Source organism: Ciconia boyciana, chromosome 1 (assembly GCF_034638445.1).
Source record: "Ciconia boyciana chromosome 1, ASM3463844v1, whole genome shotgun sequence".
Taxonomy (NCBI): domain Eukaryota; kingdom Metazoa; phylum Chordata; class Aves; order Ciconiiformes; family Ciconiidae; genus Ciconia; species Ciconia boyciana.
The window spans coordinates 138,253,935-138,280,887 of record NC_132934.1 but is presented as its reverse complement, the minus strand read 5'-3'; the positions used below and the strand labels follow the sequence as shown (position 1 = coordinate 138,280,887).

Sequence of the window (26,953 nt, the reverse complement as noted above, 5' to 3'; positions counted from 1 at the left end):
CTGATCAGACTTGACACTGGGTATCGCTCACTTGTTCGAAAGAACAATGGTCATAGAAGATTTTTTTTTAATCCTTTCTATGAAAAGGGATAGCAGGGCTTTCTCTCTTCCCAGTCTCTTCTGGTTACTTTTGTTCTTCCATTACCATCTGCATCCCCGATGTTCCTTATCCGTGTGCTTAAGCTAATCCCTTGTTATCAGAGGAAAGGACAACTACATGTTCTCCCTGCTCACTCCCTAAAACAGAGTAGAAAATTACCTGAGGCTAGTATGAATATTAAACCAAAAAGCTTCTGAACAGCTCTCCTCACAGGGGTGTACAGAATTCTGCTCCCTCTTCCATATCCAAGGCAGATCCAACAGTCCACGTGCATATGAAGAGCACCGGGACTGAGGGGCACAGCTGAGAAAGATTAAATAAAACCAAGACCTCCACAACAACCACGAATAGGACACACACCTCAGGCAGAGCCCAGGTGGCAGGGAGCTGAACGCTGCCCTGCCCCATCCCAGCACGGCGTGGGAGTGACTCCATTGCTCAGGGCTAACCTGCAGTGACGATCGATCAGATGTCTCCTCGTGGGCAGCGGCGGGAGCGAGGAATTTCCCTTACAAACACAGGTCTTATTCTGGGATCCTTCCTTTCTTTTCAGCCCCTTCCCTCTGTCTTCATGGCACTTTCCCATTATTCCTGCAACAGGAGTGAAACAGCAACTTCTGCTACTGGCTAGCAAGGGCTCGTTTTCCCGGGGTGATGCTGCTGCCTTCCTAACGGGACTCGCCCAAAGCCACCAGCCCAGTGACTGCTGAGATACCCTGCCCTCTCCCTCCAGCCCAACATACAGCTGCCCCCTGAGGATTTGCAAGACCGGATTCTCCCTTCCCTGTCAGTTTATACTGCAACCCAGGTGTAAACTTTGCTGCTTGTTTTTTTGAGACATGTGAAGCAGAGCAAGGTGAGGCGTGCACTTTATCTAAGCCTGAACTGGCTGGGAGCTGGAGGCCCTGGGCTGGAGCTTCCACCCACGCTGCCCAGCGTGCAGGGTGCTCCTGACTCAGCTCGTCAGGCTCTCGGGGAGAGCCCCTCTTTGGTGTCTGCAGGGGAGTCTGAGGGTGTCCAACAGGCAGCCCCAGAGCCTGAGGCTTCCTGCTTACCCCCAGCACAGAACGTGGTGTTGGCACAGCGCGCCTCGAGCTTTCCCAAGCTCCCTGTGCCTTAAACCAGTATGGGCTATACCCACACGCCCTCACCCTTGGGGCTTTGGCATTTCAGTGCAACACAAGCCAAAACGGCTCAGGCAACCTCATCTCCAGCACTGAGGAACCGTCCAAGGGTCCCAGGGCACAGAGGCTTAGCGTAGATGCTGAGTAGTGGGCAGCACCTGAAGGTCCCTGTCCTTGGGGACAGACGCCAGCCTCTCAGCTGACCTCGGCTGTCCAGGCCTGCGGGAGAGATGTGCACACACCACCCGCCCTCCCCGCAGAAACCAGTCCGGCAGCTGGGCTCCAGCTAGACCAGACTTCTGCTGTCCCGACCTCCAAGCCCCACGCAGGCGCAAACACCAACCCCAACCAATTCAGCCCTTAGACCAGCCACTGCAGCTGGAGCAAAACTATTACCAACAACACAGCCTTGCAGCCCCAGAGCTGCTCCGGGCTCCATGACTCCCCGGGCAGACATAGTCTGCCAGCACAGACCTCCCCCGCTGCACGATCCAGCTTGAGCAGCCCCTTCCCAGGTGGATAAAAGAACATAGGAGAGGGCTGAGGAAGGCAGGACCTGAAAGCTGCGTGTGGTCCATTGACGAGTGATGTGCAGCTGCTGCACTGCCCTTGGTCCCCTTCACCAAGCAGGGCAATGGGAGAGCTAGATGATAGACACTGAACTTAGATAGGCCTGGTATATCCCAGGAATATTGTTCAAGTCACCAGATGACAGGAAAATACGGTGAAGGAGGGACATATTGAAGATCACTTCTTCAGTCTTGGCTAGTGCATGAGGAAGAATGCAGGAGCCATAAGGCCAGAAGAAAAGCAGAACAAAAGGCAGTATGACTCTGTCCCAGCACTTGTGTAGAAATGCCATTGCAGCAAAGCTCAAAGCTCACACGCATTCTTACACCCATCTTCCCACCAGCACCAGGGATCAGGCAAAATTACCTGCAGTGGCACAGAGGGCAAGACACACCAGCTAGCAGGGCCTCAACACACCTCCTGGGTTCCCTCCGGTGCTCCCGCTCCCAGACCCCCTCTACTCCACCACACAGATCCTGGATGTTTCTAACTGCAAATCTTGACTCTTCAAGGATGGGAAAGCTTGAAGGTTCAGAAACTGATCTGTCAGTGGCAGTCATGGGAAAACAGCACTCATTCTCCATTGCAAACTTTCTCTCTCCCTCTTTAATTTTTATTAGAGGGGTTGTTCCTTTTACAGGGAAGTCTTCCAGCTCCCCAGGTCCTACCACTCATTTACCACTGTCAGCTCACAGAATCAGCAGCAATAGGTTCTTCTAAAATAACGTTCACCTACCGACAGTCCCAGTGGGACGAGGCTGCTACTCCAGAGCCCTCCCTTCTTTTTTTTTTTTTCAGCCTCACTGCTTTTTTCACAGACTGCAAAGTGGCTGACAACACTGGAGCTGGGGCCTTTTTGTTTTTTTAGGAAGATGTCAGAAGAGCCTCCTTACAGCTCTGAGCTTTTTCAGGACTCCAGCTCTCCCTGCTATCAGAAATCAGGCCACAGCTACACGATGTCGATACCACCCTGGGCAAAAGCATAGCTGGTAACCTGTAGCTGGCTATTGGGAGCTACAGAAATAGCCTGTGGGCGTAAGGAAGAGTTTGTTCAGCATCTCACCCTTTTAAACCTTTTTTTAGGAGAAAAGCCAGATGCCGCTTCCATATTCAACACTCAGTCTCCCCAAAGTGATCATATGATTCTTGTCCTCAAGTGAACAGTGTGTTTTTACTTCAGTAACCCTGCTTGGCAGGCTACCGTGTGCATTTGTTATTTTCTGCATGAGAAAGTGCTTTTCAGTCCAAACTTTTTTCCTTCTTTCTTTCTTTCTTCTTTCTGTATGTTTGGATGGACACTTGTCTACTCACCTCTGTGAGGTTGAAAATAGTAACCAGGGCTCAGATGATCTTTTCTCTTCATGATTGAAGAGTTTTTAAACTCTAAAGGAAGCTTTGATTTTTTGGTAGCCCTCTTTCAAAGCAGACCAAAGTTGGAATTTTATTAAGACGATGCAGTAAGAAATCTTCCTTCCTGACCAGGGAGGCAAAGCGCCCGAGCCGGGAGCAGTCTGTTGGTGATTACCGGCTGGGAGTTGTGGTTTCTGTGTCGATAAGCCGCCTGCTCTGGGCAGAGGTGGTTCAGCTTGGCAGGGTCCCATCTGGCCAGAGCAGCGGGGATGTCCCTGTGCCCCGACTGCAAGGGAAGCTTCACCTGCCAGGCAGAGGGAGCTGGGGCTGCTCTCGGCACCTTGCCCAGCACCTGCGTGGCCCTGTGCACATCCGTGCTCACCCTCCTCTCCTCCTGGTGCCTCAGCATGAAGCCCCATGGCTGAACACCCGGCTGCTGGCCGGACTCGCTCCCTCCCGGCGAGCAGGGTTCAGCCCCCCCGGCACACATGTGCAGGGAAGAGAAAGGGGCTGCTCGTTGTTCAGTAGCATGGGGCCAGGTATTTTCTGATCTACTTCTGCCTTTTTTTCCACCCCAGGTTTTGAAGCACATGCTTTTGTTTCCCAGGCCCTTTTAAAATTCTTTTTTTATTAAAGCTCATAGCTATGCTTGGAAGGGGACATACGGAAAAGAGAGAGCCCCAGCAAAAGGAAATGGTGATCTGAGGCATCCCCTTATGTCCCCTTTGTTTAACAAAGACATTGCTAAAAAATTGTTCTCTTTTATTTAAAAGTTTAAATAATCATTAGAAGAGGGTCCAGAGTCTGAGGCTCAAGTCCTCACTCAGAGAGTGCAGTAACCACCCAGCTGGAGATAGTGCTCGCGCTTGCTCTAACACACTCTTTCACGCCCTCCCAAATCAATTCTGGCTAGAAGTGGATGAAGACAGCTCTCCTCTTCCCTCCCTCCCTCTGCGACCCTAAAACTCCAGTGGCAAAGGCATTTGCTTACTCAGCGGCACAGGAAGGACGATTAACCCCCATCTTTCTCGAGGAAGAATTTATCTGCCTGTCTCCATTTGCCAGCGCCTCTTGGGATTCAGCCCAAACCCCCTCCCCCCTCTATTTCTAAAATGCCCAAATCAGGTTGCTTTCATAAATCCCATATTCATTTTTTAATTGGCTGACCAAATTAATTAAATCCTGGTGCTGTTCATGAACGTTTTCCGATCAGCCAGAAACAGAGTTTTCAGTGAATAAATAAATCCCATATAAACCCCCCAAAAAACAACAAAAAAGGTGCGATTCCAGACCAGGCAGTCCGTCTCCCTGACTTTCCAAAAAGCCTGGATTTCTTGCAGCACCTGGCAGAGCTGAGCGTGCCGTCTCCTTGTGCTGGCTGCCTTCCCAGGCCCCCAGGAGCAGCACTGTCTCTGCCGGCCCCACCAGCCCCAGGTTCGCCCGGGAGCCCAGGGAACAGCACAGCATCGCCGAGGCCTCTGGATAAGTTTCGCTTTTCCTAGGAGCTGGAAAGGTGTGCTGAACATCTTGCTTTCCTGTCCCCAGGCTGTAATAATCTGTTGGCATTAGACAACGGCGTTATTAAATGCTCCTTCTTAACGCTGCCGGGAGCACCATCCTCCTTCTGTTTTACCAGACCCTTAGGGTGGGATTCATTCAGCCAGACTTGGAGAGCTACCGTAGAGAGGTCTCTATTTGGGCAACTTATTTAGGCTTCCTTTATATCGGCAGTGGAAAGACATGGGCTCTTCTAGTGACCAGCCCTTCAAACGGGATGATTGTTGAAAGAAAGACTCAAGTAGGCTGTATGGGTGGTGGCACAGAAATACCTGCCTTTCTCCACTGAATAAAAAGGGAGCTTGTGAGTGACTTTTCCGGATGTAGATACCACCTTTGGAGATGCTTTAAACTTCAGAAAAATTAGATGAATGCTATTCTCAGAGACCGTGCATTTTATGACCCAGCACTCTGGGTGTCTACATGCCTTGAATAGCTCTGCCGTCTCTGCAGTACTGTCTGGACGCCGAGATGCCTTCCCCTAAAGCGCCTGTAGCACAGCAGTAGTTCGCTATTCTCAGTGATGTTGTAAATGGGCTTACTGATGTCAAGATACTCTTTAATGCGACTGAGAACCATTTCCACTGCTTTGCAGTTCTGTGAGGTTTCGGCATTGCCCAATGGAGCTACTCATTTATTTTTTTGGAGATGAATGCAAAGAGAAGGGAAAGAGAGAGAGAGAGAGAGGGAGCAAGGGGAGGCTCAGACATCCCGTGTGTTTCCCAGAGGAGAAAGAAGTCCCTGACCCTCTGCCAGACCAGCACCACAGAACAAGATGGTGCTCCAGAAAGGCTGGAACTGAGGTTTTTGACCTCGACCGATGCCTGTGAAACAACAAAATTAGTAATAAAACAGGACACCCCCCCCTCCCCAGGCCATACAACCACAAATTCCAGCCCGTTGAACCACATCATCTCAACAGCAGAGACGTTCTGAGCGGCATTAAGCTGTGCCACGGTAGCAGCCTAGGCTCCGATGTAGGTAGCAGAGCACTTGCGAGATTTCAAGCACCCAAGCCGGCAGTCAGATTGGCTTTTAGGTTTGTAACACAGAGCCACTCTCAAGTGCTTGGCTGGGCTCTTGCCTACACGTTGCAGCAGCAAGCCCTGCAGTTGCATGAGTAGCTTAAACAGGGCTAACTGGAGGCTGCTGCCAGAGAGGGTGGCCAGTCCCACCCTCCTCCTCTCCCCCGTCTCTGACCCTGTCCCTTCTCCTCCCCTGTGCCTACCACTTGTGAAAGCCACTGAGCTACCTGAATTTTATGGGTTCCTTGTACAGGGCAAGTTTCAGCCAGAGCAACAAGCCCCAGGATTCCTTCCACCGCTCCAAGACCTGCTGTAAGGGATGGGATAGGAGGCTGGGGAAGAGGGAGAAGGTGCGATTTTACCCCTCAGCAGTGGAGCATGGTCTTGGAATGGGCAAATCAACTGCGTAACCAGATCTTGTTTTAAAAGACAGCAGCAACAGTAATTTTCAAAGTAATATTTTAAAGTCTGAGCTTTTCCTTTTTTCCCTTGGCTCAGAGGTTCCCCACCACATTTGGCTTGTATCTAGAGCCCCGCTGATTCCTTTCATTTTTTTATTTCTGCACCAGAAGAGAGAAGAGCAACCCCTGCCCTGTGGGCAACCTGCAGGCACCCCGTCCTTGGGGCACCCACATCTCACCTCTCTTGGCTCACCTGTGGGTGCAGCACACCCTTCCTCCCAGCTGGGAGACACCCCCTGAGAGGAGGTAACGCAGACCGTCAGGGGAAAGAGGTTTTTTTTCAGTCCTAGGTATGAACCAGCGTGGTGCGACAGGAAGCGATGGGAGGGAACTGAACTGCAGGAGTTTGCCCTGAGGCCTCGAGACCTCCGGAGAAGACCTTCTCTGCCACACTTCACTGAAGCAGAGGCCCATGACCCTTTTGCTACGGCAGGAATCCTGCTCCCAAGGGAAACAGTCAGAGAAAAGGCTTCGATAGCCCCACGCTACGGGCTTTCCCTGTAAGAGGAATATTATGGCTAAACAAGAGCATGTGTCATAGGAAGAAAAACATTGCAGAGATCTAAAATGGAATAGCCCGCACAGATCGATCAGCTAACGTAAAACTAGAAACAACCTTTCACAACTACATTTCTTCTGAAATATAAAAAAGACATCAAAAGAAATTATGTCACTGATTTCAGCCTGGAAAGAGGTACAACTAAAAATTACTACAGCCTTAACTTGCTCATGATAATTTTGCTCTGTCCTGTTCAAATGAAAATAACAGACAGAAATGATGTAATCTTGGCAAGCGTTACTTTAATTCATCAGAACTTATTCCCTATCTCTTTTCTTCCAAGCAATTGTACATTGAAATGTGTGCAGACAAGGTTGTCCTCCAGCAGTGGTCTTGGTTTTTGTTCTCCGTTTTCGCATAAACTCCATATAGATGGTAATATACGTGTATATACACATATAGAGAGAGAGGTACTGGCGAAAGGCAAGCTCTTTAGGAGGCTGAGTAATAATTAGACATATTTCACTAAAAATGTTAAAAATGTGCAGGTGCTTCTGTGTTTAGAAAGGCATTTATAATGAAGAGATGGACATCTAGTGAGTAGAGTGTCTTCTGCAGCAGGATTTATACTGTGCCTGGTTTGGAGGACTATTGGGGAGCCTTAATTCCCTGTAGCAAATCTGTATCAAGCCTGGGATAATATTGAGACAAGATCAACTAGTGAAGATTGCTTGTGAGAGCTCATTTTTGTCCTTCCTTATATTCCACTCTCTTTTTAATTTGGGGTGGGTTTTTTGGGGTAATAAATTGACACAGAGCTGCCGCAACAAGCTACACGCAAGAACCTTTTCCTATCAAGTCTCATATCAAGACGGTATTTGGAAAAGCCTTGCAACCACCAGAAGAAGAGAGCTGAGATATATCCTGAATGCAGTATTCATAAAAAGAGCTGGCCAGCCTGACAGTGCTGCAACAGTCAAAGGCCAAATCCTGCCCCTTTCTACTTGGGTTAGTGCTTTTATCTTATAACTTTACTTGGGAAATGGAGATATGATGGGCAGACTCTTCATGTGATGGATTTTAAGCCTAAAACTCAAGTAAAATCTTGGATCTTGTATATTTAAGTCGTATTTGAAAGTGGTCCTTAAGCGCCTAAGCCTTTTAGATGTTTTTGACAGAAGTACTCAAGAATGTAATAAAAACACACCAATTTTTACATAAACCTTACTTCAAAAAAAGGAGCAAAAAATATGCTCATTATTTTGCTTAGCTTTTTATTCCATCGTTATGGCACAAGATAGAACTCAAAGACAACATCACTGAGTAAGTCTTCAACTTCATTAAAATTAAGACTAATATGTTTTATAAAATTATTTTGATATGATACACTTTCCCTTATCAAGTGATAAAAAGAATTCTCTTTAGAATACTGAAGTACATTGCCACCTGCTGGCCATAAACAATTTTGCAATTTAAAAACACCAGAACGTGTATAAAACAGCAACATTTAACAACGCAACATACAGTTATTGAAGAAGTACTATTGACCCAGACTTTGGCACAATATTTATAGAAATGCAGCTGTGAACTTCTCCAAATGTCATGTTAATTTCTGAAACTCTGTGTAACTCCCTTTCCTCTGTCTGTCTGCATTTTTTTTCTTTAACTTTCTTAATGCTGAAGCTTTGTTATTTCAAAGGAAAAGCCATATTCTTCCTCAGTTGTTACACACCTCAATTTACTGGGTTTGCTTTTCTAAAATTTGGATTCCAGTTTATTGTTTTAGAAGAATACATAAAATCATACATTTATAAATACATATATTATATCCTGTATATATAACATTGGTTTTCCTCTAGAATGGGAGGGCAGACCTTTGCACTACATCCTTAGTCGGTTTAGGCATGGCCTTGCTCTTGGGTGATTCTCTGAGCTGCTTCCTATCAGAATCTAAAAAAATATTTTTACAATCTTGTATCAAATTTTAATTTCGTTTGCAAATATATTTATAAGAAAAAAATATTTGGTATTTTCCCCTCTAAGCTCACTACTACCCTTATAAAATATATGGCTTTTCATGTTCCACTCTATTTTAGTGTTTTTCAATAGGCAGTGAAAAGAAGGACAACTTCCCCCTTTAAGAGTTTTTTTTTATATAAGCACAGAAACCAGCTTGTGCACTTTCTATAGAATTCCAACGCATATCACGGTAATGTAAGTGCAGTGATTTTTAAAAAAGCAGTCATGATTGATTGACATCTGTATATGAAAACATAATATATGATTATCATACAATACCCATTACAGAATATACAATCATCAAAACTGCAGATATATAAATACATTTTTAGCAACATCAAAGCAACAGTTTTGTCTTATACACAGCGTATGCATACAGAGTTATTAGACTAAAATTTTCATCTTGTTTTTTCCTCAAAAGCTTGCTGAAAAACGGGAACATACTGTATTTGTAAATAAACTGTTGACAGTGCTGTTAAGAAATTAAAGTGAACAAAGTTTAAAAAATGTATATGCAATTCAGTTGGTATAAAACAAACAAGCCCTCCCCATTTTCCAATGTCACAGTTGTTTTCCTATGAGAGGGAGGGTACGAGTGGCAGTTCTGCAGAGTCTGATCATACAAGGGTTTCCGGGAGGGCATCAGGGTTATCAGCTGATAAAAGCTCCCAAATCTGCCACCTCTCCCTTTGCCAGTCATGCCAGTCCGCCTCTGAAACGTTTTTACTGTTCTGACTGTGAGGTGCTGTGGAACAGACGTGACCCGCTTGGGTGTGCGGGGCCAGCTGCTCCTGCCTGGAGGTGGCCTGGTCAGGGGCTTTGGCTGGCAGTCCTCCAGCTGCTCTGGTCCCTGAACTTTTTTCTTGGCGTTGAAGTCTCCAGAAAGAGTGCAACGTTGAAGAAACGCTCGATCGCTGTGACAATGTAGAGCTTGCTTTTGTTGGGCCTGGGTAGGGGGGTGGTGGCCTCTCTTTTCTGTAGAAGGGCTTGGCTGTTCTTTGTGAGCAGCCCGCATCCAAGTCATGCTCACTGAGGTCCTCCACACTGCTTAAAGTCAAGTGCCGCTCCGACTTTGAGTGTGACACGTCTGAACTCCTACTGCCGACTTCTATTTGTGGGTTACTGCACACCCGAGACACCATGGGATGGAGCTGACACTCAGGAATGGCAGCAGTCGTCTGGCTCCTTCGCATGACCTGCCTGCTGTTGTCCAATTCAGAGGAGCTGCCTTGCCACCGAGGAGAATACATGGCAAGGTTCCCCTGGGAAAGAGAGCACTGTCCGGGTCGCAGCAAGCTGCTTTCGTAAATGTTCCCGTAAGAACCTGGGGGCCAGAGTCAGAAAGACAACATCAGCCTGTGTAATCATTTACGTGGCATTTAACAGGTTATTGCTTTTCCCCTGCATCACTCTGTAGAAAAGGGATGGGGACTTTTATCATCAGGCTATGTGACTGAAGGTGGAACAGCCTCATCACCGGCTGAACCTGGGGACACAGAGCAGCAGCCCTACAGCTATCTCAACCATGTCTAATATATTACCTGGTGACTCTCATACTTCGCTCTGACATAAAGTCTTGCAGCACTTAACATCTTTAAAAATGCCTGAAAAGCATAGGGGTGTTATAGTCTCACAGTTCTTCTGTGAGGTGGGTGCAGATGGGAGAAAAACAAAGGCAGGGCCAGGGACTTGCCAGGACCACGCCGGCCAGTGGCACGGTCAGCACCCAGGGTTGCCAACCTCACAGCCTGTGCTAGTGCCACTGCAGCGGCCGCTCTCAAATCCCCACCAGGCATCCACCTTCCAATAACTTTTAGAAGAATACAAAACTATTTTTTGAAGTAATTTTAAAATGACTTTTTAAATGATCTTGTGACAGTTTGAAATGGCACTGCATTTGTATAACCACTGGGCTTCTCCGTACTTTATTGAACAGCAACCTTTTAAAAGTCCAACTCTGGACAACACGAATTCTACTGGTTTCACTGCGATTTCTCAAACCCAGGAAATTGTTATGTCTTTCCTAGATTTGGGCTTAATACTTCTGAGAAATAACTGACCTGTCATTGCTGGATCTTTGCAGCCACTTTTCAGTGTTGAATGCCAGGTGCCCCAGATATCAAAATGATCTTCAGAAACATCTAAATAGCAGTAAGAACAGGAAGATGATGATGAATCAATCCTTAATGAATAAGCTATTATTTAAAAGCATTCAAGTGGAATGGTAAGTTAAGAGGACATAAAACTTTATGTAAGGTGTCAGAGTCATTAACATACACTAGCATGTGGCTTACCATGCACCTAACACAAACAGCTCTTAAATGTGTTGTTCACAGTTACTTGCTGTTTCAGGCTCAGACCCTGTAATGAATTCAGTGAGCTCTGTATGGGCAGGACACCTGAGCTTGCTGAGAGAGTGGAATTTCCCTTAAGCCTTACTGAAGTCAGTGGGAGAGTTTGCACGAGAACAGGAGGATTTGGTCAACAGAAGGTAGTTCATGTGCTTTTTACAGGAAAGAATGGCAAAGCTCCCTCAGGCAGTCCCAGCCCCAGGGGTCACTGTAAGGCATGCTCTATTAACCTGCAGCATCACTTGTTCTTACAAGGAAGTGCTGACACAGATTAGAGATTTAATGAAATGTGCACACCAGGCATTGTGCTGGATTATAACTGGTTTGTGCCTTTTTCTGATTCCATCTGGCAGTAAAGGAATGTCCTAATTCGTCATGGTCCAGTATCGTTATGATGCATATTAAAGTCCAAAAGATGGTTAATATGATAAAACTTCATGTAATTTCCTGTTTATAACTTACTAGAAATCTAACCAAATTTTGAAACCTATTCAGAGATTTACATGCTGAATACAGAAAATAAATGCCCACTAGCATTTATAAAGCATATAATTGAGATAATAGTCTAAATCCCATTAATTCCAAAGGGAATTAAGTGCCTAACCAGTACCTCTGAAATAAAATGGTTTTAAAAATACCACCAAACAGTTATCTGCATCCCTAAGCACTGAAAGTCCTTAAAGTATGGCTCACTAAATACGCATTTCATGAATGTAAATTTTTTTTAAAAATATTTTTAAATTAAAAGCATCTTGAAGTGCTGGTGAGCTATCAGTTTAAACCACAGTTCTTTACAGAAGAAATCATTCAGGTGTGCACTCCCTAGATAGCTATGGAAATTATGGATCCCTGCACTAGTATTGCTAGATGTGTAACTGGTAGCAGATCTAAAGCTGTGCAGCTCAGCTATGTTCTCCAGTGAGAAGGAGCTGAGGTCATTCTTTTCAATTGGAGAAAATTTGTAGCTTGACGTCTTAACGTCTCAGATTTTTCCAAAGTCTGGACCATAACTTTGCAGGTATTACAGTCCTATGGATGAGGACTAGAAATCAGAATCTTTGCCATGCTGTCACAGACAGGCTGAAAAGCAGGACATACATAGTTCTATTTTCCTAAATAAAAGCTCCAAGTTTTGAGAAATGCCATATCAAGAGCATCCCTGACAGATGGCTGAGCTACCCTTCAGGCTCAACACAAGAATGTTGGTCAGTCATTTCTTGTAAGGTTATTTACACTATTTCTCTCACGTCCTGGTAGATGATAAAACAGAGCAGACGCTTTTCAATTGTTTCAGAAATCCCCATCACTTGCTGAGCAGGAGAAACATGAGCAGGATGTACTCTACCTTTTCCAGTCTGTGATGCAGAAGAATTCTCCTTTGTCTTAGGCTGCAAATGTCCAACCAGCATGTACTGTTCAGGTACCTTGTACAGCTTATCTGGGCTGCGGGCAGCTTCTTCTTGCATTGTCATCGGCGAGCGCTCAGACAGTACCGGGGAGTTGTTGTCATAAGGGGAGACATCTCCACTTGAAGCTTTGTTGGAGTCTGTGGAAGAATGTCTTCCTCCTGTGGAGTAGGAACCTTCTGACCGCAGCGTCTCAGGGCTCCTGAGAAATTTTGATAAACAAACTACTGTTAATGAAAAATGCTTTATGTTCACAGCTACGGGTGCAGTTTGACATCGTACAAATAAAATCAAGTACAGGAGTATGATCACAGCTACTGAAATGAAAACACTTCAGAAGCAGTACAGAGGTGAATTTTCCATGAGTAAAACTTTTGCCATGAAGTGGCCAGCAGAGGCCACTAAAAATCAAAAGATGTTGCTGTCAAGAAAGAAAACAACAAAAAACACACAACTGTGCAGTTCACCACAGGAGATTAAATAGTGAATCAATTCCTTATGTTACCTTGACAGTTTAGCTTGTTGCAACAGTAAATCTGAAGGCATGATAGGGAAGATTTTTTTGATGCTAAGCAGTATGCTAAAATCACTTCTTCCATTCAGAAGTACTATACAGTCAGAGAAATCAAAACCATAGCTCGCCTCTCACGCTGTGAGAAGGATCCTCTTCTAGAGACATCAGAAGGTAAATATTCTACAGGGGACAAACAGATGTATCTACTGTACTTCTGATGGGGGCAGCAAACAACTGGTTCTGCTAACTTCTACAACTGCTTTTACCCTTTCACCTTTACATCACCAACAGCATGGCCTGCATTTAATTTTGACAAAAAAAGGCAAACAAAACCCCACTAAAGTACAGCCAAAGCTCAGAGAGACAACTCTCATTTTTAAAGTGTGTTGGGAACTTTGAGGGAGACTTCCTGAACTGTTACAGTTTACTATGCAGATAGGAGGCAGTCTGTGAGTCACTGAACCTCCCAAAGAATATGTAGAAATACTCTGTAAACAAACATAACTTTTTTCCCATCAGTCCTCCCTAATTTATATTTCTATTACTAATTTTTCATTTCTCTGCACCTTGATCTTTGTTTCTTAGATGCTTATCTTTTGCTTCTCGAGTCAAACACTTCTCTCAGTGACCTCACGTTAATATCTGCTCTAATTGCATGTGATACAACAGCGGCTCATACTTGTAAATGTGTACTGAAAACTGTCAGCCCTTCTCAGAGTCAAATCCAAAGAGAGCTTGAACCGAGTGAGCAGCCAAAGCACATTACTTGTTATGGAACAATAACCCTCTTTCCAGACAAATTAAATACAACTGAAGAAAGAAAATAAAGAAAACATACAGTGGTAAGACAGGCTAGCCACAGCACACTAAATATTAATAAAGAAATAATGACAAAACTTAACACCACTTTCAAGCTGTTGGGTTTTTTTCCTGGCCAATTTACATATTGCACGTCCCAAACCACAAAATATATACACTCAACATCGTGATTATTATGTTATTCAATATTCCTTTTTTTTTTCCTTCAGTATAAAAGCAACCATAAAGTGCTGGGAATGAATTAACTAAGTTTACTCCTTGGTAACTCCCAGCAAGAAATCCATCACTGAACTGATCCTGAACCTTAACTGAGGCCAACTCACAAAACCAGAGCTGACGTTTGGCAAAGTAGTGCTGTCCCAGGCTTCCCAGCGTGGTTGGTATGGTAATGTTGGGGAGTCATTAAAAAAGAAAAAGTAAATCATGCCTCAATTATGTAACTTCCCATCTCAACTTCTCATCTGAAGATGAGTCCAAGGTAAATTAATCTAGAAACAGCCACACACTGAAGAATTATTGTCTTTTAGGTATGTACCATTCTATCACATTTTTTCTTCTCTTTTTTTGTCCCTTACACCTCTCCTTCTGCCCCCCTAAGTTCTAAAAAAGCTTGTGCAGTGAGTTAAGATGAGATTTAAGCAATGTCTTTAGAATTTTAGAAGAACCAGAAAGACCTGAGAGAAAAGGGGAGAAATGTTGGTATCTGTAGATTTCCTACGACCAAATGTCTTTCTCTCCAGCTTTCTAGACTGAACGTCATCTAAACCTCACCCTGCTAGCATACAGACATACTTAGCACTAACGGTGACACCAATAAGGCTTATCGCATGTAAATCTTTGCAGGATCAAAACCTAACTATGTTGCACAGGGCAAAGAGAGAGGCATACCACCACTTAGCCATGGCAAGGTAACACAAGGAATAGGGGAAAGGGAAATGGAAATGAAAGAATGTGGGAACATAAACTTGAGCTTTGTGAAACACTGATTTCATGTCTTACCTTGAATGATCTGTTATAGTCTATCTCTTCTCAAGACAGAGCTCCTGATAAGAATTTACTTAAATGGAAACTGTCAAGCCTTTGGAAATATCCAAATGTTCAGGTTTCTAAACTCATTTCCAGTTTCTGCTAGTAAGCCCATGCAATTACATATGGATAATATAACTTTCAAATTTGTTTAGAGAAAATAGTTTTAAAAATCAAAGAAAATGCCTGTGGACTCTGCCAATCTTACTACAAGAAACCATCAAAATGGATTGAATACTTCAAAGTTGCAAATTGATCTCATACATTTGCAGCTTTATGATGCCCTTCATGAACAAAATAAAACACAACTTGTAAAAGATTTTGGCTCGCATCTTTCCAAATAAATAACGAATTCTCATATATTCCTTAAAACTTTTGCATCTGTTTGCTTTACAGTTTGCGTTCAGTAGCAAACGGATGTTTACTAAAATCCAAAATTCATCTTCCCCTGGATAGCTGTGAGATTCTCTACCCACACACTGGGGAAAAACTACACTGGGAGGCAAATGTAAATATTGCACAAGATACCCACTCACCTATATGCAGTCTATGAATAAGGGCAGATTATGGTCTCCACAAAGAATAATAGAAGATTATATATTATCAAATGTGAGAAATGGGAGGGCAAGTAAAGTATTTTCTAGTGGTTATGAACTATGTTAAGGAAAAGATTTAAAAAGTGGTTACGTACAAATGGAAAGATTTGAAAACTGCAGAAGGAACCTATGCCACATGTGTTCAAAAATACTATTTCAGATTCCAAAACAAAAATCAACTACGCTATGAAGGAGTCTTGGGCTTTCCTTGTTAACTGGCATCCTTCTGAACTGATGTTATCCACCAGAGTCTACTTGCATGGGTGAACTGGAAAAATGTTAATAATAATAATTACTTCTACTGGGGATATTCCTACTTTTCTACTGGCATCAAGGTCATCAAAACAGGAAATCCCTTTTTGGTTTTGGCAGAAATCCTTTTCTGTTATACCTTAAAGCTTCTGAGTGGGAAAACAATTATGTCTTACAAGAGGCAAATCATACGGAGTGTGTGATGGCTTGGCAGCATGCAGTAGTAATTTCCACACATATTTGAGCAACACAGGTGCCACCAACAAAACAGATTGTTACGGGATTATGATGTGGTTGCTGCTGTAACAGGGTAGAGGACTCAATGATTCAGGGAGCCTCTGCAACTTTGAAAACTGCATTTACACATACTATATGGCCTATTGTATAGCTTCATCTTTGTGCCACAGGTTAGGATGGATTAAAACCCATCATCACCATCCAAAAACATTCAAAAATTCTGTAACTTTTAAACTCATTTACTCTACAAGGACTACCAACCATCATAAGCAATAAATAATCATAAGAAACAGATTTTATTTTTGTGTTAGTTTAAAGATGCTTCATCTTACAGCTGGAAACCCCAAATTCCATTGTCATCAAGCCAACATACAAAAAAGTTGGGAAAGTCATCCACAAAAGCAGACTTCATAATTGCTGCCAATGGTAATTAGTGCTTTACCATGAATGACTTCCATAAACTCCCTGACACACCATTCACGATGCTCAGCTCTTAAGAGAACTGAAAGATGAGGAACATCTGATTTGTGCTCCACTGGGGAGGAAAAGAGATCACATTTTCTCTGTTAGATCACAGCCAAGAAAGCATTTGTAATGACATCAAAAGCAGAGATGTGAGGGCAATTGCAGAAGCAGGACCTTCAGAGCAATTAATATGACATTAAAGTCTTGAAGTTGATTCCACGCTCTACGTTATGCAGTCAACTAGCTTTTCTGATGAAGATTGTCTTAAGAATATGTAAAGCTTTCTGTTCCATGGATCCCAATTTGGATCTTGAGTATATGACCAGGAAATTTCCAAGAGTAGTAAGGATGTAGTTTGGAGGCTCACTTTTATCAAATCAAGACACATCTCCTTGTTGTCTGCTGCCTCACATTTCTTACAGGAAAAATAACCAACAAATATGTAGCCTCAAAATTGAGATTATGTTCTGAAATAGATGAATCTCTTAAGAGCATCACACTCCTAGCAATAACACTAAGCAACATTCCCTCTAATTGCCTGGAATATCTTAACCAAGAAGTTGCAATCACAGTGAAAACATATCTCATTAACATTAAGAAAATCACTTACATGACAGCAGAGTAGAAGAAAAATGATAGATAGTAAGTTTTTCCTATTTCAGTGATACTTCATCTGCCCATTACTGAAAATACAATAAATTGGTACTAGTGTAGCCATATGTTCCTATTTGGTTTTGTAACCTTTTCTTACAAAACCCCTTTTGTCAGCTGTGACCAGCTTTGCACAGAAGATCCATTTTCTCCTGTAGGTGTGCATGCTGGCTGAAAAGTAAGGAAGCTCAAGGAAAAGTCAATTAACTTAAAGGAAATAGGATCTAACAATAATCTGTTACATCCACAATGATTTGCGACAAATTTATGCTCAATTGATATGTGTAGCCACATGTGAGATACAATTTTATGTCTTTATATTACATATACGGTGAAATCCAGCATGAAGGTTTTTATTAGCTTGAGCTAGAAAAAATAAGATCATTCCAAACTGAGGGCTTAAAGAAAGAAGCCTCTACAGACTTCACCATATGTCATGCGACTTGCAGTGTCTCTCCTGACTGTGGTCTTGGTTCATGGCAAATGTGAAACAAGTGTAAAATACAGCTAATGTACCTCTAATTATCCTGCATTTATTGTGCTCTAAATATACATATGGTTACTCATCAGTCAGACGTGAACTAACTACAGTTATTTCATATCTGTGGTACACTAAGAAAACACACAGAGACAATTACCACAAATCAGATGATCTGTGATAATTTGCTACTGCGTGTTATGTGTTCATGTGGTTAAGTCAACAAACTAATAAAATCCTTTACAACACATTATATATTCTGCACATATTTTTGTTTATAATTTTTATAATTAAATAAAGCTTTTTCCTCCATGTATTAATTATACTATTTCTTTTATACCTCTTCTTTTAAAGCCAGGCACATTATTACGTTACCCCCAACTATACAATGTTTGGAGGGAGAGAAAAAAAATTGTAGCTAACTGACTGTACAAATTAAATTTTATTTATATCCTCAATGCACTAGGCACTTTCCACACACACAGGAGGAAGACAAAGTCCAATCTGTCCCAGAGAGTTTAGAGTCTAGGAAACCTCTTAAAAATTACTTAAAGCAAGCTTGTCAAATTTTGTGATTTTGGGGTCTGACACATTGGGATTCACTAGAATAAAGGCAATGACTGTGTGTCCCATGAGAAAGCCAGGAATCCTGTTAATCCGAATGTACAAACTCACAGCGTTAAGGCACACAAGTGTAGGCATATATTCACCATACACAAAGTTGGAATATGTTATGTATCATCACTGCAATAGAGACCGGTGTGATTTTTTTTCTCTTCAGATCTTTCACAAAACATACAATTAAATAATATCCAAAGAGTCTCCATAAACCTGCTGTTGCGGCAGTTGACTTGTTTACAATGTCCTATGTGTATACAATAGGAAAAGAACAACAAACTGGTCAAATGGCTAGCCGTGATTGTGTTAAGGCACTCTAGGGTGTGTTTCAAGGATAGTGTAATACACGCCTCCTGTTACTGAAGACTACAACAAACTCAAGACATGAACCAGCAGCTCACTAGAATACATCCTGTCAGATAATAGTGCACTGAATATTTTTATGTACATGTCATTCTGTTCTCTACAGCAGAACGCAATCTTTCCTCTGAATCAGGAAACAAGATTTGTCTTTGTCTTAGAAAACACCGTACAAGAGTCATAATTTCTTTGGCAGAGTCTGTATAATAGGGAGGATATGTCTACTCCACTGTAGACAGTGCAGAAGAGCTGTGGAAAACTAGAACCTTTTGAACACTTCCAGTGGGAGATAGAAATTCCCAGCAGAAACAGGGATGATGAAAAAACAGATTACTCACGATGACTGGGAAGCTTTCCTCCTCAACAAATAGTCCACAACATCTGGGTCAGTCTCTAATAGGCTAATAAGCACTTCATTCTGTAGGTCAGGGGAAACCTATGAAGACAACAAAAAATACTTAGTTGGAGCGTAATATCCTTTCACATACATTAATTTTGGTACTATGCTTAATCTAAAAGACCAAGTACAAGTACATTGATGGAGAGTATATAGAATAAAGATTCAGAAGCTTCCACTTAAAAGAGAAATTTCATGTAACAACAGATGAAGTAGGACTAAAGATCCCTTTGTACAATGTCCAATGTTGATTACTGTTGAATAACCCATTGGTATCCAGTTGGGTATTCTATCTGGTAACAACAGTTGGATTACTCATGTATCACAATCTCAAAAGCTCCAGTTTAGGGTCCTCACCTTACATACCCATTCAAAGATCTGGGGATATTTACAAATTTCCATTCCAAGCAACTGTACTTCCCTTCTTTTAGAAACAATGTGAAATGTAATGTCACAGGAAGGAGAATGTTTCTTCATATATTCTGTGGCATTTGACTTATTTATGTCCTTCTCATATGGAAATTTCATGGTAACTGTTCTACCTATGAAGTTCTTCAATGGCTTCATTTCAGTGACAGCTGCCAAAGGTCAACATTTTTCTAAATGAAGCCTTATAAACATTTAATGTTCAGGTATCCATATGGCCAAATCCTGGTATCTACAAGCATTTAAATTCCTGCTCATGCTCAGTCAGAACTTGAGTAATTACAGAGTTTATCTGTCCATAACTCAAGTTTACAAGTGGGTCCTGTTGGATCTCCAGCCACTCTGGACTTCAGGTAGTAGCAACAGGCTCAGCCAGAATTTGTGTCATCTTCTTTGGAGTTTAGCCTTCTGATTTGCTAACTCTCTCTAGTGCACTTTACGTGGAGATGAACCTTCAAAACACTTGATAGCTTCAGCTGCTGCAGGATATAGCAACATCTCCTGGGCAGGCAGCAGGAATGGCACTCCAGAAACTGCCCAGGTAAACTCTGTGCTTCCAACTGCATGCTACATGAACCTTATCAATCCTTAAGTGAGTTTGTCCACATCACAGTGGAACATTCAGCTCAACCTTCAAAGCACTGAAACAGATTAAACCATCTGAGAAATGAACTAACAGCCCAGGTTCACTCATGACAGATGAAGCTGGAGGCAAGACAGTCTCAGCAAGGGGTCATCAACTGTGCAATATGCTTCTGGATGCAATTTGTCAGAGCCTGAATCTCTTGACCTTCAGGTCACACTGCATGGGCCATTTGTTCTCCCTGACATTTCCTGGGAAATAGGAATAGAATTACTAATAGATTCCTCAGGTGAATACCTCAGTTTGGGAGGTATTTAGGGAGTCAAGTTACAGAAAAGGCATATTTCTTTTAAAAAAGGAAATAATTTAAAAATAAATGAAAATAGGCATCATTTAATTCAAATTGATTCAAAATCTCTATGAAAAACTTGTGTGACCACATTCCTTTTTCAAAAATTGTATTTAGCCTCTAAGCTGGAAAAATATCTTACTGATGGTAATTGATATACCAGTCTTTAAATAAATTATCTTCTCTTTACAGGAACACATTTTTGGAAACCTGGTGTGCTGTAGCCTCTCCATTTAGACAGCCTTTCTATACAGTAGAATAAAATCCAGATAAAGTTTGCGGGTTAAGCAGAATCCATCTCTTTCTTACTAAGTATGTAACTTAGTATTCAGCTTTATATCAAGTTGATAAACTTGTAAGAATCAACTGAGAGGACTTTGTCAGAAAAATAAAAATATATTTTCCATTATTAAAAAAAATATATATATCAGTCTTTCATTCCATAAAAATGAATCTGAAAAAGTTCCAACAGAAGTTCAGTTCCAGCTGAAAGCATCTATGAAACCCAAACTTAATGGTTCTATTGAGTTATAAGACTTTTATCTGAGTGAATGAGGGCATATTAATCTATGATCCTTCAAGTGGATTTGTACTGATGGTCTCCTTGCAAGCTGTCGACTGGGTTTTGCGTTTCCTCCTGTGCAGCAATTTACTTCAGTTTAGTTAGCTAACTTGCAAGTGTAGAAATGATATGCATGTAATTATAAACTTACACTTATAGAGAACTACCATATTGGTATCCCAGGAAGATGTTACAGGGCTGCAATAACTACTATTGAATTAATTGTTTAACTGGCAGTTGTGGCTGAGTAGATGGATGAGAACTTTATATTCAGGGACAGAAGGGAAGCCAAGGCACTGCTGACATAACAGCTGTTGCAGCTGTTGAGCACATACTGGGGTGCATCAGAGGGCTCTGGAGTTGTCAGGACTCCAGAAGAGTAGGAGATACTCTGAAATTTTGTATAGAAGATGGATTCTGATCTTGCTTCATTGATGTTAAGGATGTTAAGGCCTTTCATATCCAATTGTTATCCATTTCAGTGAGTCTTAGGGATGCATTAAAACATTTTATGGGACTGTACAAAGGACTGTTCTTTGCCAGTCTCTGAACTATGCCCAGCAGCTGAATGCAGGGAGGCACAGCTCAACCACACTTCGTCTCATTGGCTTTGACTTGGCATGGAGGTTGGAGAAGAGCAGCTGGGTGCTACATAAAAGTCACAGCTATTGAGGCACAGAAGGGTGGAGGGACCCTTGAAGTGTCTCCTTTGTGCTGTACCTTGCTACCGATGGGGCACAGAGAGGCAGCGTGTGACTGCCTCTGTGGTGGGGAGACCACAGTAACCTCTAACAGTAAAAATAAGAAATTTCAGACATTATGTAGTGCTTCTTTGCAGCAGGGCTGGATTTGGGTGCTAGGAGATGAAAATGCGTGACCAAGCTGCTCTTCTCCAACCTCCATGCCAAGTCAAAGCCAATGAGACGAAGTGTGGTTGAGCTGTGCCTCCCTGCATTCAGCTGCTGGGCATAGTTCAGAGACTGGCAAAGAACAGTCCTTTGTACAGTCCCATAAAATGTTTTAATGCATCCCTAAGACTCACTGAAATGGATAACAATTGGATATGAAAGGCCTTAACATCCTTAACATCAATGAAGCAAGATCAGAATCCATCTTCTATACAAAATCCACATGTTTGCATATTACTGACGTCAATGATAATTGTTTAATAAAAACAGTCCCCAGTATCCTGGGTTGTTCTGACAAACAGAACCTTCCTGACCCACCAATACATCAGAATCATTCTGATACTGCGGTGTGGGTGCCACAACACATCCTGGTTTGCTAGGTTTTATTTCACAAACGTCATTCCAGTTTCAATGCTGAAGCCAATCAGAGTTTTATAACCTCCCCATATACAAAAGTAACAGAAAAAAACCCCACCAAACACAAAACACCTTAGCAGCAATACACTGTATGTTATAGCTGTAGCTGAATGTTCGAGTCCAGATGTTTTTCTTTTTGTAAGTAGCATAAATGTCAAGTATAAACAGCCGTTCTGGTTTGGCCCCACTCCTACGGGTTTGGAAAATGAATTGCTGCTGCCTGATTTCAAATGATCAGAGTTTTATTACAATTACATGTACAAGTCTTTTCCTTTCAATGCATCTATTACCAAATGATACACTGGGCTAATTATCTTCAGAATACAAAAAGTCTCTCTGTGCTGCCAATTAAAACATGAAAAAGATGAAAGTAAACCCTGGTAGAAGCTTTACAAAACACTAACTATGAGCAATTTGACACAATCCTACAGATCAAGTATCATGTGTGAGTCTAGACATTACTCAAGAAAACAGGCAGAACTTGCCATGTTGTTTGTTAAACTATGGCAGTGGGAAGAGTGAAAGCACCCAGAGATGCTCAGCTGTTAGACATTTCTATAAATTTCACATCAACGTATTTCAGCTTTCAGGAGAGCATCTGAGATAGGTTTGTCTTTCTCTCACATGCAGCTAGTCTCTCATTTTGAAATCTGATTCTAATCTTCCTCCACAATCTGAAAAGCTACTCTGGAAAACAAAAGAAAACTCCTTTTTTTCCCACACTTTTTTTAACCTTCAAATGAAAATGCAAGCACTGAAAAGATAAAGGAATAAATCTGTCACAATTAAAAGAGACCATATGTAGGTTAGTCTAAACCTAAGCCCCACCCTTTCCACATTGGAAGTCAGAATGTGTGCCTAAGTATTATGTACTGAGATGTGGCCATGCTGCAAAATGTTCTTAAAGAGAAACAATGATAAGAAAACTTCAAGTATTGCAAGTATTCTTATTCAAGTATTATTTTAAACTTGCTAGTGCCATACACACTCTGGGCCAGCAGACCTTCGCACAAGAGTGCAGTTCTGTCACTTTCTTTTCCTGCTGTGGAAGGAAAAATAGCACCTAAAGTTTCCCCAAACTGTGAAAAGCATTAAAAAAAAAAAAAAAAAAGATTGCGGAGCGTCTCACTGGAACAAGAATAAAAATAAAGCAAAGGATGTAATGAAAGGCAATACAGTGTGAGGGAAAAGACAAGAAAACCACAAAGAAGTTCATCTGAGGCTAAGACTGATAGGCAGGGCTCGTGACTGCTTTCTCATGCTCTTCTCCCTGTTGAAATCTGGTAGACACCTTCCCCTTACAGTACTATGTGGCCATCAGTCCTGCATGCCCACAGTCCAGGCTTGTCCATCTTCTCCCATCCAGCACCCAGCTTTGCTGGAGCACTAACGGAGGTTTCCAGAGTGTTCTTCCTCTTGCTGTGGGAACCAGTCTCCTCAGTGTAATATACAGTGCTGCTTAGTTTCAAGACACAACCACCAAAGCTATTTTCACCTTTTCAAGACTACTGGTTTTGTTAAGATATGTATGCCTACTAAAATGAAGGCAGGATAGTGCCCACCACTAGGTCTGACTGGCCTCTGCTACCCCAGAGCAGGGTCCTCTCAGGTGCAAGTCATACTGAGCTGACCTGTAATTTTGTAGACAAAAAGAGGAAAAGGTAAAGCCACAGAATGAACTGTCCAAGTAACTGCTAGGCACAAGGAATGTGATTTAACTAAGCTGCATCTTAAGTAAACAACATGTCCAAGTGCAAGGTCATAATCCCTTTTATGAAGAACTTCCTTGCTTCAGCAAGAGAACAGGAAGGAACTCAGGAACTACACAGATTTATGCTTTACTCCTCTTATCCAACTGACAAATGAGAAAGCTTTGTCCTTCCTCCCCGTTCAACCAACAAGAAAGTCTTTGGTAGGGGAGGCTGTTCCTTAAATTAACCAAGGATCTTTTACTCCCTGAAGAATAATTGGCTCCCTGACTTCCAAAACTGAGAGGTGAAAGGTCATTTTCAGTCTTGTCTTCAAAACTAATGAGCAATGCTGGTGTCTTGTTTGGTATACAACTGAATCGCTAACCCCATCATTTCCACAGACAGAAATCTTGTAAGGAAGATACTCTTATCTACATAGAAACCATTCCAGGCAAGATATAAGTACACATTTTTAACACTATTGCTTACTGCAAAGCATTCTCCTTCATAGAAGACTACTTTTTCTACCAATAATAATTGACCCTAATTTAATGCAGTTTCCACAGTTTATTTCATCCTAGTCTACTTTAATACCAACTAGCTATTTCCTCCTTTAACTTAAAAATGCATAGGAGTAACATGAAACATCCACCTACCATGAAAAGGGCTTCATAGTTTTCAATCATCTTTTGTACGACAGCTATGATAGCAGTACTCTCTTCAGCTCGAGCTGAGCTCTGAACTGAGAATTCTTTGTCAGTAGATTTCTGCTTGTGCAACAAGTTAGGACCAAAGATGGTAGCCAGGTTAAGTGATGTCATTTTATTCCCCGTAATCTAGAAAACAGAATATAAATGAGATGGGGTCTCCCAGGGTCTAATGTATACAGATATGTATATACACCCATCTCCACACACACACACACACACTCTTCCCCCCACCCCCGATTTGGCAGATGCTTCATTCATCAAAACCAAAACCAAGTGCTAATCAAATAAAAAATGAACAATTTTTAGAAATGTTGAAACACCTTGTTTGGACATCTCTGCAACAAGGACAGTGGATTTTCTGGATATATTTTCAAATGGACTGGAGGAGCAGAAGGTGGAAGTGCTGCCTGCCCTTAATTCCCTGGAAGCTCAGCAGTGGCATACTTCTGAACTCAGGGAAACCTCCCTCCTACTTCAGCACCTCAGCATATTGCTGTCTCTTAGGATCAAATACTGAAAACTGTTAGCTTTCTCAAGTAGCACTCATGATTTGAAACAGATACAGTGAGGAAAAACACACTTTTCCATGTTTAAACAGTTTAGATAATTAAGAAGCATGCTCATTACTTTTATTAGTATTTTCCTGTCTTTTTGCTTGTTTCCTAGAATGTGCCAAATGTTTACTTGTTGGGTGGAGTTTTTTGTTTTGGTGGGTTTTTTTACTTTTTTCCTACTTTTATAACTCTGTGCTCAAAGAAGCAATAGTAACCTGATTTTGGAGGAAGTAGAAGGCTAGGAATACATACTATACTAGACAGAAAATATCTGGACAATATGTTATATAGGTCATTAAATCAAAATTTTCATTGTCATATTTGTGATTAGACTACTTTTTTCCCCTTTTATTCTTTTAACAGAGCAAAAAGCAGGGGTCATGTGCTTCCTCTCTGTGTCTCCACTTGGTTGCTATTCTGGGAATGCAGAAGAAGATGCCAGCAGTTTGACTATATAAGACTGTAAGTGAATTCCAGCTGTTGATACAGTATTTCTTGCAGGCTTTTTTAAAGAACAAAAAAGTATCGTGAGAGTTATTTTCATTTGTTTCAGTTACATTTGAACTAATTAATTTTAAAAAAGGACAGGAAAGGGCACTAAAAGAGGCAGTAAAAATAGCATTTCAAGAAATGAGTGGCACAAAATGAATCTTTTCAAATTAGTTTTGTTTTTTTGTTTTTTGTTTTTTGGTTTTTTTTTGTAGCTGGTCATCTGCTGAATACTCTAGTTGAACTTACAACTGTGCACTGACTGCACCTGGTTTATTTTTTACAGAGCTCAACTAGACAGCATAGAGATGATAGTAAAAAGAGCTTTTCCTTTTATCAGGGGGACCACTGTGTAATCTTGGAAAGACATCTGCACTAGGTAGGTGCATGGGCAGTTGTAACAAACATGTTGGCTCTTTGTTCAGAGACTCATCCCAGCATGACTGTGAGTACAGCACACTCCCTTATTTGCACACTGCCATGCACCCGGCTGTTTTTCAGGTGACCTGCTTTTTAAACACTGTCAGAGTACTGAGCCACCAAGGATGTACAGGCACGCAGTGCCTCGAGTGTGCCAGGGGCAGCCTCGGGCTGTGCCTGGATCTGCATGTGCAGGCTGTCTGCACAAACAGTGAGTTTTTTCTTAAGGGCAGCCTCAGGGCATGCCTGAAAAAATTTTGTAAACATTTCCACTGAAATTAACTGAATGAGTAATTTTAATAAAGTTAGTCATCCATCTTCATCTTTGTGAGAGAAGGACTTTTGAAAGAAATCGTGAAGAGGGCCTGCATGCCAAAGCTTGGCTGTTTTCCTTCCAGTGATAGCAAACAGTCTGATAAAATACTTTCTCTTGCCCTGTATGCCTTTATTCACTTAATTATTCAGGAATAGCTTAAATAATTGTGAGCAGAATACTGTATTATTTATAACAGGTATCCAATTGCACATAATATTCCTGATGCTTACAATACTGCCAAGATAGCTTACATAAATTTGCCTTGCCAAAATACCTGTAGCAGAGCTGATGTACTGTTAAGAGGAATGAAAATGCCTTTAATACAACTGTTGGGCCAAACCAACTCTCTTAAGGGGCATCTTCTAGCCCTGCAATAACATCCTCTTGGGTATATTCCTGAACCAACAGAGAATTCTTTGCAGGACCAGGGGGACCACGACCTTAGCTGGCTTATACATGTTTTTAAGCACAGTAGAATTGTTACAGGCTGCCCTTTTTAAATGCTTTCCATCATAGTGGTATAGCTTTTTATCATCTCCTTGCTGAGGACAAAAATAATAGCATTTAAAGTGGATTTAAAAGTGAAATAGGCCTTGAAGTCACATACAGCACATTGGAAGTTAGGACTGGAGGCAGAAATTCGACAAAACTCA

At 41.9% G+C, this 26,953-nt stretch overlaps 1 protein-coding gene across 5 annotated transcripts in view; it reads right to left on the bottom strand.

Annotated features, from left to right (window-relative positions):
• Window positions 1–7,949: 7,949 nt before the first annotated feature.
• Window positions 7,950–26,953, bottom strand: part of ARHGAP6 (Rho GTPase activating protein 6) — a 339,527-nt gene continuing 320,523 nt past the window's right edge. For all 5 annotated transcript variants that reach the window (XM_072849492.1, XM_072849490.1, XM_072849493.1 and 2 more), the window contains 5 exons: window positions 24,468–24,647; window positions 18,817–18,914; window positions 12,402–12,664; window positions 10,766–10,846; window positions 7,950–10,029 (listed from right to left, as the gene is read on the bottom strand). In XM_072849492.1, the coding sequence (XP_072705593.1) occupies window positions 9,323–10,029; window positions 10,766–10,846; window positions 12,402–12,664; window positions 18,817–18,914; window positions 24,468–24,647 (1,329 nt within the window). In that variant the 3' untranslated portion in view covers window positions 7,950–9,322. The remainder of the gene's footprint in view (window positions 10,030–10,765; window positions 10,847–12,401; window positions 12,665–18,816; window positions 18,915–24,467; window positions 24,648–26,953) is intronic.